Source organism: Pristiophorus japonicus, chromosome 16 (genome assembly GCF_044704955.1).
Source record: "Pristiophorus japonicus isolate sPriJap1 chromosome 16, sPriJap1.hap1, whole genome shotgun sequence".
Taxonomy (NCBI): Eukaryota; Metazoa; Chordata; class Chondrichthyes; family Pristiophoridae; genus Pristiophorus; species Pristiophorus japonicus.
Genome location: NC_091992.1, coordinates 36220138 through 36237119, shown reverse-complemented (window position 1 = coordinate 36237119; position 16982 = coordinate 36220138). Strand labels below are relative to the sequence as shown.

The 16982-nt window shown below is 43.7% G+C and overlaps 1 protein-coding gene across 2 annotated transcripts in view; it reads right to left on the bottom strand.

The window, feature by feature from the left end:
* Positions 1-16982, bottom strand: part of auts2a (activator of transcription and developmental regulator AUTS2 a) — a 1264571-nt gene that overhangs the window by 87502 nt on the left and 1160087 nt on the right. The window contains exon 7 of one of the 2 annotated variants that reach the window (XM_070857212.1): positions 9839-9845. The exons of the other annotated variant lie outside the window; for it this stretch is intronic. Coding sequence (XP_070713313.1) covers positions 9839-9845 — 7 coding nt within the window. The remainder of the gene's footprint in view (positions 1-9838; positions 9846-16982) is intronic. 2 annotated transcript variants of the gene reach the window in all.

Here is a 16982-nt window from a genome sequence, read left to right as displayed (position 1 = left end):
TAGTGGCCCAAATTATAATTTCTGTGCCAGGATATATGAATGCAACTTGATCCAAATTGGCTATGGCTTCATCTTGCCCATTTTAAAACGCTAAAAAGCATCTCAAAAAGCTGATGAAATGGGTGTTTCTAAATCACACCACCATCACACACACCATTCAGAACTGCAGAATACTGCTATAAACATGAGCTAGAAGTGAAGCATTCATGCCAGTATCTGCTTTAGGAAGTTTTACACTAACAGTTTCCTACCAGAATTACCTCACTATTGCTTTCCAACAGTTAATGGTTTTATGACGTTTAGGATTCTTGCTTACCAAAGGGAGCATTGTACAAGCAATATTGGAATCTCTATAAACATTTGTTTTAAAATATACACATATACTAAAATATTACGACTATAAATTTGAGAAGCATAGTGGTGTATGACCTTGCTTTTTGTGCACACATGGGTCAGAGACTGAGAGGATGTGGATTTATGCCCATCGGCCACTTCTTGGCAAGTTGTTGAATCTTGCGATCTCAAATGGTGGGAGTGCGCAATAATGAAGGCTATTCTCAGGTACCGCCTGGCCGGCACGAAATAATTGTTAATATGCTGAATGCTGCATAGCATAAGTAAGTCTTTTCATTGGACAGGACATTAATAGAGGAGAAATGAACTCGGTGATGAGCATGATAATGGCCCATCCAGCCTTAATCTTATTGAGGTCTCCTCCTGATTTTGCTCCTTTATCACAGATATCTGAAAAGACAAAGGCCTTGAAATGCCATGCTGATTTGCGCCAATGGTCTGCTAAGCTGAATCTTCCAACACTTAAGCGGTCAGTATTTTTACATATCCACCCATCACTACCAGGGCCACTCTGGTTCGATTAAGTCCCAGTCCAAACCTGAGCACTTAAATCTAGGCTGACATTACAATGCAGTACTGCAGGAATGCTGTATTGTTGGAAGTGCCAGCTTTTGGACGAAATCTTAAACCAAGGCTCCGTTTGGCATGTGCAGGAGAACATAAAAGATCTGAGGGCACTTTTTCAAAAGAAGAGTAGGGACTTCTCCTGATGTCCTGGCCGGCATTCTTTCCCCCACCCAAAAGCACCCAAATAGATTAATGGGTCATTCGTCTTATCACTATTTGTGGGACCTTGCAGTGTGCCAGCTGGCTGCTGTGTTTGCTAAAACAGTGTAAACACTGCAAAAGTAATTCATTGACTCTGAAGGATCGGATGTCCTCAGGATGTAAAAGATGTTATCTGAATGGAAGTTCTTTATTATTCTTTAGTACAATTTCGAAATTTGCAGATGACACGAAACTTGAAAGTGTAGTAAACAGTGAGGAAGATAGTAATAGATTTCAAGAGGACATAGACAGGCTGCTGGAATGGGCGGTCACATGGCAGATGAAATTCAACACAGAAAAGCGTGAGATGATACATTTTGCTGGAAGGATGATGAGATGCAATACAAGCTAAATGGTACAATTTTTAAAGGGGGTGTAAGAACATCAGGGGGTGTTTCTGCACAGATCTTTGAGGGAGGCAGGACAAGTTAACAAAGCACTTAATAAAGCAAAAGGGATTCTGGGATTTATAAATAGAGGCGTAGAGTACAAAATCCAGGAAGTTATGCTAGACCTATATAAAATACTAGTTCGGTCCCAGTTGGAGTACTGTGTCCAATTCTGGGCACCACACTTTAGGAAGGACGTGAAGGCTTTGGAGAATGTACAGAAGAGATTTACTAGAATGGTTCCAGGGATGAGGGATTATAGTTATGTTGATAGACTGGAGAAGCTGGGGTTGTTCTCCTTTGAGCAGAGAAGGCGGAGAGGAGATTTGATAGGTGTTTAAAATCATGAAAGGTTTCGATAGAGTAAATAAAGACAAACTGTTTCCTATGGCTGAAGGGTCGATAACCAGAGGGCACAGATTTAAGATGATTGCAAAAGGAACCAGAAGCAACATGAAACTTTTTTACACAACGATTGGTTAGGAATTAGAATGCACTGCCTGATGTGGTGATGGATACAGATTTAATAGTAGCGTTCAAAAGGGAATTGGATCAATACTTGAAGGAGAAGAATTTGCAGGGATATGGGGAGCGAGCAGGCGAGTGGGACTAACTGGATTGCTCTTTGAAATAGCTGGTGCATGCTCAATGCGTCGATTAACCTCCTTCTGTGCTGTACTATTCTATGATTCTATTTACCAAAAGACGAACCATTTCTTTCTTCCCATACAGTGGTAAATTCAGTCTTTCATGTGCGCACAGAAAAGCCATGAAAGTACCAGAAAATTCCAGGTGAGAAGGAGCCAAGTCAACAGGAAAAGAATAGTCATGACTAAAAGTGGTGTCTGGATTCAATTTCTTTTTTTATAGAAGAAAGCAAGCGCTTGCATTCATAAAGCGCCTTTCATGACCTCAGGACTTCCCAAAGCACCATGTATGCTGATGACACCCAGATCTACCTCACTACCACTTCTCTTGACCCCTCCACTAAATTGTCAGACTGCTTGTCCGACATCCAGTTCTGGATGAGTAGAATTTTCTCCAACTGGAAGAGCGAAGCCATTGTTTTCAGTCCACAAACTCCATTCCCTAACCATTGACTCCATCCCTCTCCCCACTGCTGTCTGAAGCTGAAACAGACTGTTCGCAACTGTTCGCAAGCTAACACTGAAATTAGCTTTCGACCACATATCCGCAGCATAACTAAGAGCGCCTATTTCCACCTCCGTAACATCGCCCATCTCCACCCTTGCCTCATCCGCTGCCCTCATCCATTCCTTTGTTACCTCTAGACTTGACTATTCCAATGCATTGGCTGCCCACATTCTACCCGACGTAAACAAGAGGTGATCCAAAACTCGGTTGCCCGTGTCCTAACTCACACCAAGTCCCGCTCACCCATCACCCCTGTGCTCGCTGACCTGCATTGGCACCCAGTTAAGCAATGCCTCGATTTCAAAATTCTCATCCTTGTTTTCAAATCTCTCCATGGCCTCGCCCCTTCCTATCTTTGTAATCTCCTCCAGCCCCGCAACCCCAGAGAGGTCTGCGCTCCTCTAATTCTGCCCTGTTGAGCATCCCTGATTATAATCATTCAACCATTGGTGGCCATGCCTTCTGTTGCCGAGACCCTATGCTCTGGAATTCCCTGCCTAAACCTCTCCGCCTCTCTTTCCTCCTTTAAGATGCTCCTTAAAACCTACCTCTTTGACCAAGATTTCTCCTTGTGCCTTGGTGTCAAACTTTTTATCTCATAATATGCCTGTGAACCACTTTGGGACATTTCACTGCGTTAAGGCACTTGTTTACAACTAATGAAGTACTTTTGAAGTGTAGTCACTGTAATATAATAGAAAGATGTCGCCTGAGGAACCTAGTTATACTGAACTCAATTCCTAGCCCAGTTTTTAATTCAAGTATACAGTCTATGATTCTATACTGCCCAACACTTATTTCCACAATCCACTCATTACAACTATTGTCTGCTGTGTTACCTGAGGCTGGGCTTTCCCTCAAATGTGGGGGAGTGAGAAAAAGCAAGGAATATTTGTTGCACTATGTAGACTACTTTCAGAACTCTAATGGGAAAGTGAACCAAAAGGAGGCTTTAAAAACATTAAATGAGAAAGGAGAAGGCAATCTGATAGCAAAGGCAATAGAGTGCTTTGACAGTATTTTGCATAATGTAATCTTGTCCCTTCACCAAGCCCTTGGCACCTCAATAAAAAATGGTTGCCAGTTTGAGCCCGAGTCACCACAGAGCGTTCCCCATCCTTCTGGGAGCAAGCCCTCTGTCGGAGTGGGAGGGCAAGGATAACACTGCCTTACCTAATCCACTGCAAGTGTACCCACTGTTAGCCAATCATGCGGTGGCACTGGTACAGACATGGCGTAATTCACCGCCCACAAGAACCAACCCCGCAACTGAAGGAAGCTCTGTAATGCGGAATGACTCATGTCAGAGGATATAAAGAGACAAGTGTAGGGAAACTTTTTTTTAACAAAAAGGTAGCCCCAAGTATTTGCTTTCAGGATACAAAGACTTGAGTTTCTGAGAGGAAAGTAGTAAATCAATGCACTCAACAACTAACCTCATACATAAGAACATTCATTAAGATAATCCCTGGAGAGCTGAAACTGCGTTTGCTGCTTGGATTTTGTTTTCTCTGGCTACCGACGCTTAGGGTGTGCCAAGTACAATCAGAATGAAATAGAGATGTGATAAATGTTGGAAACAGTGTGGGATTTTAAGTTACAACTAAACTGTGATAAATCAATGAACGACAATTTCACCAACGTTGATTAATTTTGACTCCACCTCTGGTGTTTGGTGGAAAGTACTTTAGTCAAGGCTCCAGAAAAAACATTCTATCACAGCCAATGTGTCATTTTGAAAGGCAAGTACCAAATAAATCAGCCTCGGAATAGGTGGCTAAACTGGATTCCTGAATATTCACCGTGAACCTGAGCTCCAAAGCAGCCACATCAGTTAATGGAGCAGGGTCATGAAGGTAAAGTGTTACACAAGGTCTTGTGTCTAAACAGTCAGTGCAGTTTGATTCAGTGATCACACCTACATGGCTGCTGATCTTGCCCAGCATAACAGATTTTAAAAAAGCTCTCGCTGCTTATGCGGAGACTAAATGTAGATTCGATGATCATTTTGCTGAACACGGTTCTGTACCTATGGCTCACCCTTTCACTCCTCCTCCCCCATTCCCATTCCAACCTCCCCCATCTTTGGTCTCCTGCACGCTTCGAACCCAGCTCAATGCAAGCTTTCCCCTGGGCACTGCAGCCCGATAGTCCTAGCTTATGGATGTAGCTTCAGACCTGAGCGACATCCCCCATTTCTTTTAGAGCAGGGGTTGCTTAGGATGTGGGATACGTTGTCCATATTTGGGCTTGGGGGGGGCGGGGAAAGAAGGGTTGAAGTTTCAGATGTAACCCTCAATCAGAACAGAGTTCCGAGTGTGGAGGTGAGGGCAAGGTCTGCACTCAGCCTGATTTTGTTCTCATTTTTCGGGACTGGAAGACCTGCTATGTGTTTCCAACATTTTATGTTTTCATTTTAGATATTATGCACGTTCAGGGTTGTTCCCCCTCTTCAACTTCACCTCCCTTTTCTTGCCTTTTTTGTTGTTGTTTTAATATCTTTTCAATAACATACTGAGATGATCTTTGTTTATCATTCGCCAGTGTCCTACTGTTCTATTAAACAGCTCGCAGATCATTCAACTCATTAACTTCCTCTCTTTGGGCTCAATTTTGGCCAGGAGATGCTCTGGTTTTTTTTTGAAGTAGCTTGGTTTTTCTGGCGTAACTTAAAAATCCCCATTTTCCACAATCAATTTGCACCAGTGTTTGTGAGTTAGTTAAAAAAAAAATTTTTTTTTTTTCTCAAAGCGGGCGTTACCAGCCACCTATGCCAGTTCTGCCCATTTAGGCAACTTTGGCCAGCTAATAGTTACTCCAAATCTACTGAGGCCAGCGAATGTGGCCACTTCAGAAGACCCTTGCGGAGCGTTAAAGAAATCGGTGCAGGTAAGTACATCGGAGGCCATTCGGCCTGGGATAGGGTCGGGAAGTGGAGTGGACCTGCCTGCACCTAAACCACCAAGCCTTACAAACCACTAAACCGTACAAACAAAAAGTAATAAGAATTCAATAAGAAATAAAAAATTGAAGTAAGTCCTACCTTCATCTTCAAACTCGGCCCAGTTAAGGCAGCGGGCCAGCCGGTGCGGGAGGCCACTCGGCCTGGGCTAGGGGCGGGCAGGAGAACGGATAGTGCCCCTACCTGGATGATTTCTATCAATTCTCCTGCCTGCCTGACCCTAGCCCTGGCCAAGTAGCCTCCCAGTGCGATATAGATGTGTGCCAATCAATTGAGTTTTTCTTTTTTAACAATTGCTTCACCTCGTCACAATACTTTATTAATCTGCTGAAGGATTAAAAGCCCATTTGTCTCAAAGGTTTTAAACGAGGAATGTACGAAAGTTCAGACTTCCTGTGTGACAGTGTGCCTTTGTTTTTTCTGTAAGCTACGAAAGGGCCGACTACTGCAATGACTCTGCCCATCTGTGTGTGCATGTGTGAGAGTGAAGTGCTCACAGCTGAACTGCTTTCCCTGTGTGCGTGGCATTTAGTGCAGTGTTACACTCGCAAGAAAATACAACATCATCCAGGCAGGAGCACTATCAGTTCTCCTGCTCGCCCGCCTCTAGCCCTGGCCGAGTAGCCTCCCGGTGCGATTGATCTCTTAGAAATCGCACCGGGAGGCCACTCAGCCTAGGTTAGGGGCGGGAGCAATTCCAGTGGCTGGCATTGGGTCCCACAGAGCGGCTGCAGCAAGACACGGAGATGCTGGGGGTGAGGAGCTATGCGCATGCACGGACACTCCACAGCGCATGCGCAGACGTCCCAGCATAGTTTTCGGCGCAGGATGCAGGCTCCACCCTCCACCCTTGACTCGACTGGCCAAGCTGCGCGACCACAGGGAGGAGGCCGGACAGCAGCCAAAGTGGGAAGGAAATCTATTGGCTCACTTCTGAACAGAGAAAAGAGGCGCAACTCCGGTAAGTGCACCGGAAAACGGGCCGGGCAAATTGAGCCCATTGATTGGGATATCGTCCTCCTCAACCCCCCCCCCCACCCCACCCCCCTCCCAATCCCCAAAAGGCTCGCTTATCTTCAGGTTTCATTTCCAACAAAGGGTTACACCTCCTAATGTTAAACTCTATTTTACAGATGCTGTTGGGTATTTCCAAGGTCTTCTGCTTACAATTCATGTTCTTGTTTATTAAGCTTTATGTCTGGGGGTTGGCCATTGTAGGTATGTAACTAAAGAGGCTCATGCTCGGAACTTGCCAGTTGGGTTTAAATATTTATTGTTCAACAGGCGTCAATCTTTGCTCAAGTGAGCAGGCACGGGGTTTGCTGCTGTGATTGACGGGGGGGGGGGGACAACAGGTCAGTATATGAGGAATATGAGGTGCGGCGAATGTTTGTGGCGGAGGAATGGCGAGAGATCGTGACGAAGGAGCGGTGAGAGATTGTGGCGGAGGTGCGGTGAATGTTTGTGGCAGAGGAGCAGCGAGAGATTGTGGCGGAGGTGCGGCAAATGAAGGTATGGGACCCAGAAGAGCCGAGGGTGCAGGGGCAGCAAGGGCGAGCCTACACTGCGATGTGTGTGCACACTAGGTCCGTGCATTAGGGCAGGTCTCCAGTCAATCCTTGCCATTGGAAAAAGGCCTAGCTCTGTCAAACCTGTGTAGTGGCCGATGTGCAACGGTTACCATACGTTAAAAAAATCCACCCACAGGCATCTTCCATCCCTTCAATTGGAGTTCAGGACTGGAATATCGGGTCCTTCATTGAAAGACCTGTGAACCCATGTGGAAGCAAGTCATCCTCGGTCAAGGGACCGTCTATGATGATGATGATGATGATGGTAACTAAATATTACATTTCCCATACGGGAATTGTTTTCTTGGTTTCAGAGGTGCTTCCTTGGCAATGGGCTAAAATATAACTTCAAAAGGCGTTGTTTCTTTACATCCTGGTTGTAATGGACTCTGAGAACCAGAGTGGCCCCATATCAGTCAAAATCTGTTTATTTATCAATCTGCTTTATTTTTTATTTTAAACATCTGTCCTGTAATCCCAGTGCTCTATGGGAAAGATGTGGCTTTAGTCAGATGGTTAGCATGGATCATTCAGATCAGAGCCGAAACAAAGCAGCCATGTTTGATCCCAAACCAACTTCTCCATTGTTGACCTTGTTCTGTAGCGAGACAAGAACATCAGAACAGTAGGTTCATTTAGCCATTCGAGCCAGTCAATTAGATCACCTGACCAAGCTCCACATACCCGTCTTTGCCCCATACCCCTTACAACATTTGGTTAACAAAATCTATCAATTTCAGATTTAAAATTAACAACTGACCGCACAAGAGAGTTCCAAAACTACACGCAAAGGGTAGTGGAATAATGTTTCTTAACTTCACTCCTGAAAGGCCTGGCTCTAATTTTTAGGTTATGTCCCATAAATCTAAACTCCCCAACTAGCTAAAATAGTTTCTCTCTCTCTCTCTACCCTATCAGTTCCCCTTAATATCTTGAAAACTTCAATCAAATCATCCCTTAACTGCCGAAATTCCAGGGAATACAACCCGAGATTGTGTAATTTCTCCTTGTAATTTAACCCTTGGAGTCCAGCTATGATTCTGGTAAATCTACGCTGCACTCCCTCCAAGGCCAATATATCCTTCCTAAGATGTGGTGCCGAGAACTGAACACAGTACTCTAGGTGTGGTCTAACCAGGTGTAGCATAACTTCTACCCCCTTGAATTCTAGTCCTCTAAATATAAAGCCCAGCATCTCATTAGCTGTTTTGATCATTTTCTGTGCCTGTCCATGATATTTAAATGATCTATGTACATGGGCTCCCAAGTCTCTTTGGACCTCCACTGTTTCTCGCTTTTCACCATTTACAAAGTACCCTGTTCTATCCTTTTTAGGTCCAAAGTGGATGACCTCACACCTGCCACAGTCTTGCCCATTCATTAATCTGTTAATATCTCTTTCACGCAGGTTGGGGCCTCCACACTGCTCCAGGCCACCGCTCACCACTCCATTTATGGCCTTATATGCATGACAGCACTAGCGGCAGATCGAGGCCATAAAAAGAGCGACAAGCGGTGGTCTCGGGAGCAGCGTGAGCTGGTGCAGGAGGGCAATGGTAGCGAAGAGTGATGTCATCAAGGTCCAGGTCGATGATTGGAGCATGGGCAGATACAGCAGGAGCGACGAGAGACTGTGGAGGGACGTGATCGGAGCCAAGGAGAGGCGTGAGTTCGGGGCCAGGGGCCCAGGGGCAGCACGGGCCAGCCCACACTGCGATATATGTGCGCACTAGGTCCGTGCAGCAGAGCAGGTCTCCAGTCGTTTTGGATAACCCTTGCCACTGGACCAAGACCTAGCTCTGTCAAGCCCGTGTGCAACGGCCACCACACATTAAAAAATTCCACGCACAGGCATCTTCCATCCTTCAGGATGTAGTTCGGGACCTGGAATATTAGGTCCTTCATTGAAACACCTGTGAACTCATCCTTTTTTGGCGTGGAAGGAAGTCATCCTCGTTTCGAGGGACTGCCTATGATGATGATGAATATCTCTTTGTAATTATATGCTTCCATCTACACTGCTTACAATGCTGCCTATCTTTGTGTCATTGGTAAACTTGGATATCTGGCTCTTTATGCCATTATCGTTAATAAATATGGTGAATAGTTGAAGCTCCAACACAGATCCGTGTAGGCACTCCTAGTCACATCCTGCCAGTTTGAGTACCTCCCCATTATCCCTACTCTCTGTCTCCTGCCACTCAGCCAATTTCCTAACCAGGTCAATAAATTGCCTTCAATTCCACGAGCTTCAACTTTAGCCAACAGTCTCTCATGAGGGACTTTATTGAATGTTTTCTGGAAATCCATATAAATAACATCCCCCTGCCCACTACTTCAGTCACCTCTTCAAAAAATTCAATCAGGTTCGTCAGGCATGACCTATCCTTTACAAATCCAGGCTGGCTCTCTCTGATCAGCTGAAAATTTGAGGTATTCAATCACTCTATCCTTAATTATAAACTCTATTAATTTCCCGATAACAGATGTTAGGCGAACTGGTCAAGAATTCCCTGGTTTGCCTCTCTCACCTTTCTTAAATAAGGGATTGACGTGTGCAATTCTCCAATCTAAAGGAACGGTTCCTGAATGGAGAGAACTTTGGATGATTATAGTTCGGGCATCTGCAATGTTCTCACCTATTTACTTTAAAACCCTGGAATGGAAATCATCTGGTCTTGGAGATGTGTCACTCTTTAGTGCCATTATTTTCTTCATTACTGTTATTTTGCTTACGTTAATTTTGATGAGACACCATCTCTGATTCAATATTAGTTTCCTTGAGATGTCCTGCATGCTATCCTCTTCTTCTACTCTAAAATCTTCTCACACTTCCTGCTCCCAACCCAAATCTGCGCGCAGTCTCTCTGCTGCCTGCTTGCAGCCTTTAATTGCTGCCCCACACCCCAACAGGCCACATTGTAATCCTGCCCTTAGCCTCAGCTTCAACCTTGCAGCCAATAACATCCCAAACACTGACCTTTCTTTTGAGTCGACAATCAGTGAAAATGAGTTACTTCCATCACACACACAAAACTTAATTCCCCAGAACCAGAAAACACACAATAGGTAAACTGAGTCACTTTTACCCTTGCTCCTCCTATGTTTAAAGTAGCACCTGCTATGACACAAATATAACTCACAAGCTAAGTTAAACACACGATATAAACGGAACATCCGCGTGATACAAACCGTAGTCATACTGCCCCAGTCACAGACACAGATCCCACTGTATTTTCATCAGATTTCATTTGAGTCACATGAAATGGAGAACATTGCCTGGCCAAGGGTCTGGTTTGAATTATATTTCACAAGTGACGCACTTGTGCAATAAATCTACAAGAACAGAAGGCTGGCAGTGTTACACAAGGTATTAACTCAATGTTGTGGCTGTAATGACACTATAACCATGCAAGTAAAACTTGTGCAATTTACAAATCTCAGCAAGAGTGAACAACCAGCTCAACTTCACTCCAGATAAACCTTTTCTCCTCCAGCTTGCTTCCTTCCTCTCCACGTACACACACACTGGCTTATAATGTTGTGTCAGCACTCTCTGGAATCTCACCCAAGTGACCATTCTGCAGCGTTAGCCAAGACAGCAAGCTATTTTTCAGATAATATCAAAGTGTCTGATTGGCTCAGTAGTAGCACCCTTGGCTAAGTCAGAATGTCATGGGTTCAAGCCATACCCCAGGTACTTGAGTTCATAATCGAGGCTGATACATAAGTGCAGTCCTGAGAGAATGTTGCCTCGTCAGAAATATCGTCCTTTAGATGAGATAGTAAACCAAGTCAATCTATTTAGGTCGATGTGAACGATCCCATTGTACTACTCAAAGAAGTGCAGGGAAGTTCTCCCAGTGCACCGGCCAACATTCACCCCTCAATCAACAACACCCAGAACAAATTAATTGTGAATGTAGCTCACTGCTGTTTGTGGGACCTTGCTGTGTGTAATTTGGCATCTATAATTGCCCACAAATCAAGTGACAAAAGCAATTTGGTATTTTCCAAGGACATGAAATGAGTTCCACAATGCAAGTTTTTTTCCTTCATCTTAATATCAAAGCTGAGCCCAATCTTAAGCTCACCTCATGTCCACCCACATCCATTCATCTTGCAGCAAGAGGCACTGAATAGTGACCAGTGGTGGGAACCCTGATTGATTATCTTCCACCAAGCTCAAAAAGTACCTTGGCCAATTAGCTCCTCCCATACCACTCCATCTAAAATAATTCTCAGTCACCACAAAACTGTGACCTTTCTGACCTATCCGGTTCAATTCCACACTAGACAGTACAGTTACAAAAATAATCCATTGCACATGTCTGATTATTCTTCACATTCAATAAATATTTTGATTATATTTATTGCTTCAGTGTTCAATCTCGTAATCAATAATAGTAGCAGTAGATTTGTTAAGCACAAAACACCACGTCACCGGTTAAAAGTATATTAAAGATGGTTGTAATCTATTATTAGAAGTTGTTGGTTAAAGGTTATGTAAAAACACGCCACAGACTGTGTAATATAATTGATATCAAAAACTTGGCCAGGTAGACTATGGATCAAAAGCACAATTTCTAAATTTACAAACAAAACCAAAGTGGGAGGGATCGTCAACACTGAGGAGGACTGCAAGAAATTACAAGATGACATTAATACACTTGGGCAAATTAATTTCAACATAGATTAGGTGAGTTATTACATTTTGATAAGAAGAATAAGGAGGTCACATATTACTTAGAAAATAAAAATCTGAATGGGCTAGAGAAGCAAAGGGTTGCTGGAGTACAAATACACAAATCACAAAAGTTGTGACGCAGGTCAGTAAAGCCAAAACAAAAGCAAACCAAGCACTAGGGTTTATTTCTAGGGGGATTGAATTAAAAAGAAGAGACGTTATGTTAAACTTGTATCGAACTTTAGTTAGACCATGCTTAGAGTACTATGTGCCGTTCTGGTCACCATATTATAAGGAGGATATAGAGACTCTCTACGGAAAGGGTGCAAAAAAAATTTACAAGGATGATACCAGAACTGCGAGGTTATACCAAACAGTAAAGGATGAACATCTGGGTCTCTTTTCTCCTGAAAAGAGAAGGCTGAGGGATGACCTAATAAAGGTCTTTAAAATTATGAAAGGTTTCGATATAGAATCTACACAGAGAGTATTTCCACTTGTGGGGACGAGCAGAATTAGAGGCTATTAATACTAGTCACCAAGAAATCAAATAGGGAATTCAGAAGAAACTTCTTTACCTAGAGAGTGCTGAGGATGTGGAACTCACTACCACAGGGAGTAGTTGAGGCGAATAGTATAGATGCATTTAAGGGGAAACTAGATAAGCATATGAGGGAGAAGGGGATAGAGGGTTATGCTAATAGAGTTAGATGAGGAAGGATGGGAGGAGGCTCGAGTGGAGTATAAACACCTGTGTGAACTGGATGGGCCAAATGGCCTGATTCTTTGCTGTATATTCTATGTAATTCGAAAAAGTAATCTCTATTCTACGAAATCTGACTCAAATGTGATGAAAATACAGCAATTTCTAATCTGTAAATGAGTCTATAATGGGGTTTATTATTTCTCTCTATTCTTCACAATAGGATTTAACGCGATAGTAACAGCCATTGCTCTCCAAAGTAACTCATTGCAGGTGAAGCACTTTGAGACATTTCTGAATGACTGATAAGGCACAATATAAGTGTACGCTTTCCTTTGGAACATTTTCTAATATCAGCAAGTTGTACTTTTTATATACAAAAGGACCAGAGAGAGAATGGCTGTGATATCACAATGCAGCACTGTCTTCATGTGATCGATCACTATTTCTAAACCTCGTGACAATCTCATCCATCATTAGTTCATATTTAGCAACTTTTGGCTCAAATGAGGCACGTATATTTCCAAAGAAAACTATTTATCAGCATAATAACCTGGCAATATAATTAGACTTTTGACTCTCTGGCTTTACCATATCCACCACAATCAGGCTGACTTCCACGATCATTCTGCTGGCCTCTATTGTGTACTTTTTATTTAGAAAAGGATATCAAACTGACTTTTTTTTTGTTTTCCATAATGTGTTCCAAATGAACTCAGATCTTTCTATTTTACATTCCAGTAAAAGGAAAGACCAGAATCTTATTATATTTTTTCCAAATATAGCCAGTCTGCGGTTTCTTTTTTCCCGTGTGTGCAAGTACGTGTCAAATGGTGAACATTCAGGTCCAAAAGTAAATCTATAGCAGTTGCATTGTTGTGAAAGAAAGATTGATTTGCATTTATATAGCGTCTTTCACAACCACTGGATGTCTCAAAGCGTTTTGCAGCCAATGAAGTACTTTTAGAGTGTAGTCACTGTGAGAAACGCGGCAGCCAATTTGCGCACAGCAAGCTCCCCCAAACAGCAATGTGATAATGACCAGATAATCTGTTTTTGTTATTGTAATGTATGCACCTGTGAGCACGCTCGCAGGCTTGTGGAGCTGTTGCACGCGGTATCCACCGGTACGCTCGCGGCCTTCTGCGAGAGGTGGGCGCCAGAGGGACAGGAGTGCATCATCACCCCTGGCAACCAAATTTTAATTTGATTTATGGTTTCGTTAAAGTTTAAAATTGTTAATTTGTGGGTTCTAGTGCCCTTGTCAAAAGGGGGCATTTGATTTAAGTTTCAACAAAATAGTTGTGGAGCTGTTGCACTGAGAGTGGCTTAGCCAGTCACGTGACGTTCACAAGACTCAATAAACCCCCAGTTAATTGGATTCAAGTTCTCCACGAAGAGGCGTGCAGTTGTAAGCCTGGTGGATGAATTGGTGGGGTTCAGTTTGATTGTTAAACCTTTGCTAATAAACCAGCTAGTTCTTTACAGCAAATGTGTAGCTATGAATTCTTAAGCAAAGAACCCATGAAGCAAATACACTATAATTATGTTGATTGAGGGATAAATAGTGCCAGTACACTGGGGATATTTCCCCAGCTCTTCTTCAAAATAGTGCCATGGTTGTACTTGATTTCTGCGATGATAGGGGTGGGCGCACTATTTTAAAGGATATCATCTTCAAGAAAAAGTAGTGTGAACCTTGAAAAAAAATGCAATGTAAATTATATTAAAATTTACCATTGTAGCATTCACAATTGACACTTTCATGAAAATATTTCTTCTTTCTTTCCAAAGAATGATCCCTGCTATTATCCACTTGCTTCCCAAGATTTTTGACTCCACTCATCCCTCAGAACTCCTTGGCCGGACTGGCTTGGATCAGCTCCTCAATGTCCCTGTGCTGTTTCTCAGATCAGCTCCCTCATCGCCACTGATCCTGTGGATTAACCTTTCATCCTTCCCTAGCTCCCTGGATTTAATTGCTCTTGGGCTTCGCTCCCACTCTTCATCACTCTTCTTCTGGTTAGCACAAATAACTCTGCTGGCCTCCTGGATCAAACTTTACTGGCTCATGATCGGCTCTCCACTCCAATTCAGACCCAGGATTTCATTGGATAGCTTCCAGCAATGCATCCACCGAGACTCTACCCCTCAAATGTCTCCTGGATCCACTCCCTCTCCACAACTGTCTCTGAACTTGGGCACTGGCACATGGACACTTCAAGCTGACTCCACCCCATCAACAGAACAACTTAATTCCACTTCTGGTCCTCACACTTAACGTTTGTCCACTCTCATATCATCTCTTCCCTGTCCTCGATTGATTGCATAATTCCCTGCCATGCCTCCTCAAAAAACCCACCTCAACCCCTCTGCCCTTGCAAGGAAAGTTGGTGTGAGTAAGGATGTGCAGGAGTAGGGTAGGGACGGCAGAGTGATGGGGATGTGGTGAGAGGCACAGCAGGATGAGGTTGAGTGTGGCTTTGAACTCTCGTTTCCTGATCTAATGAGCACATTGAAAGGTTTGTGCCACTGCACTCTGGGCCTCCTGATGACACCCCTGCTTGTGACCACCTCTGCAAATTGCAACCAGGCTGTCTTGGTCTCCTGTGGAGGTCACTTGGACCCATCAAAAGGGAAGAGGACCTCCCTGCATGCTGTGACTTCCTCCATATGCATACGGAGGGTTTCATGGGAAAGCTGGGTGCAGCCTAGCACCTCTGTGCAGTGAGCGTCAGTGTTTGCAGCACCTCAATGCTGTAGAACACTGACAGCGCCAACGTCAAAAGTAAGGTGGCCACGGTCCCTTTAAGGAAACCGGCTCAAGACGCTTCATGAATTATGTCACCAGACCCGCTCCATCTAATTGGGAGGCGAACCGTGCTGGGTGGGCTCCTTTTAGGCAGCAGGATGGCGCAAGCAGCGGGCCATGACCCGCCACCAACCGCACCAGTCCCGCCGAGGTGAGCCATCGACTACCTACTTCCACCTCTGTAACATTACACACCTCCACCCGGTCATGTGCTGTTAAAAATCTCATCCATGCCTTTGTCATCTCCAACCTCTTCCTATGCCAATGCTTTTCCGATCAACCTCCTATCCTTCATAAACTTCAGCTCATCCTAAGCTGTGCTGCTCATGTGGTATTCCACACCAAAACCTGCTCACTCCTCATTCCTGTCCCCGCTAGCCGACATTTAATCCCCATCTCTCAACACTTCCAATTTAAATTCTTATCGTGTTTAAATCCCTTAATGGACTCACTCCTCCCTATCACTGTAACCTTCTCTAGCACAGCAACCTCTCCCCTGAAACACCCTCGTCCAACTCTGGACTCTTGCACATCCTCCTTCCCTTTGGCCCACCATTGGCAGCCATGCCATCAACGACCTAGGCCCCACACTCTGGAATTCCCTCCCTAAACTCCTTTGCCTCTCCACCACCCTGTCCTTCTTTAATGCTCTGCTCAAAACCACCTGTTTGACTCAGCTTTTGGTCACCCTTTTTAATATCTCCCTTGAGCCCTACATCCACTTTTGCAAGATGAATCGAATGTGAAGCCCCTTGGGATGTTTTTCTCTGTTAAAAAGCACTAATAAAATGCAAGTTGTTATTGCAGAGAGAGAGAGAGACAAGTTAGGATAAACATATTTTTCCAAAAGTTCTTGGGGCATGGAATGCTTTGCCACTGGTATTGGTTGAGTGAGAGACCATTGAGGAAAACTGGACAAATATTTGAAGCAAAATTTGATGCAGGACTATTGGGAGGAAGCCTGACTGTGGGATTGGTTTTGGATTGCTCCAGCGAGGAGCCAGTACAGACCCATTGGGCCAAAAGTCCCTCTTCTGTACTGCAAACATCTATGGTTCTCTTCTCTCCTTCACTAAATATATCTGCTGATGGGAATCATATGAAAACGTTAAATCCTAAGGGCAGCTTGAGAGAGAGTGCAGATCTACTTCTGAGGCATCTAGTGGCAACAATTCCAGTGTTAGAATACCATTCGAACCAATAGAATCTATTCTGCTCCACAATTTATTGGCGTTTGTGATCTTATTTTCTTAAAAGCAGACTACCAGAATTTTGGAATGGGAATACAAAATGCATTAACAGATTAAAACATGTTTTAAATCACAGTTATGGTTCTCTGGGGTCCCATGAAACTGTAATTGAAAAAAGCTTTTTTAAGTTGATAATATAAATCAGATTGCACCAAATTTTGTATCATCATATTTGCAGTGCCAAACCTGTACGAATGGGCAGCACTCCAGAGCAAACTTGGCAAGGTAACTGTCTCTTTCTATTTCCCCACCAGTATCAAAGCAGTATAAAACTGCCAAATGTGGGTGTAAATCTCATTCTGATAGAAAACCAATATTGTGGCAGTATGAA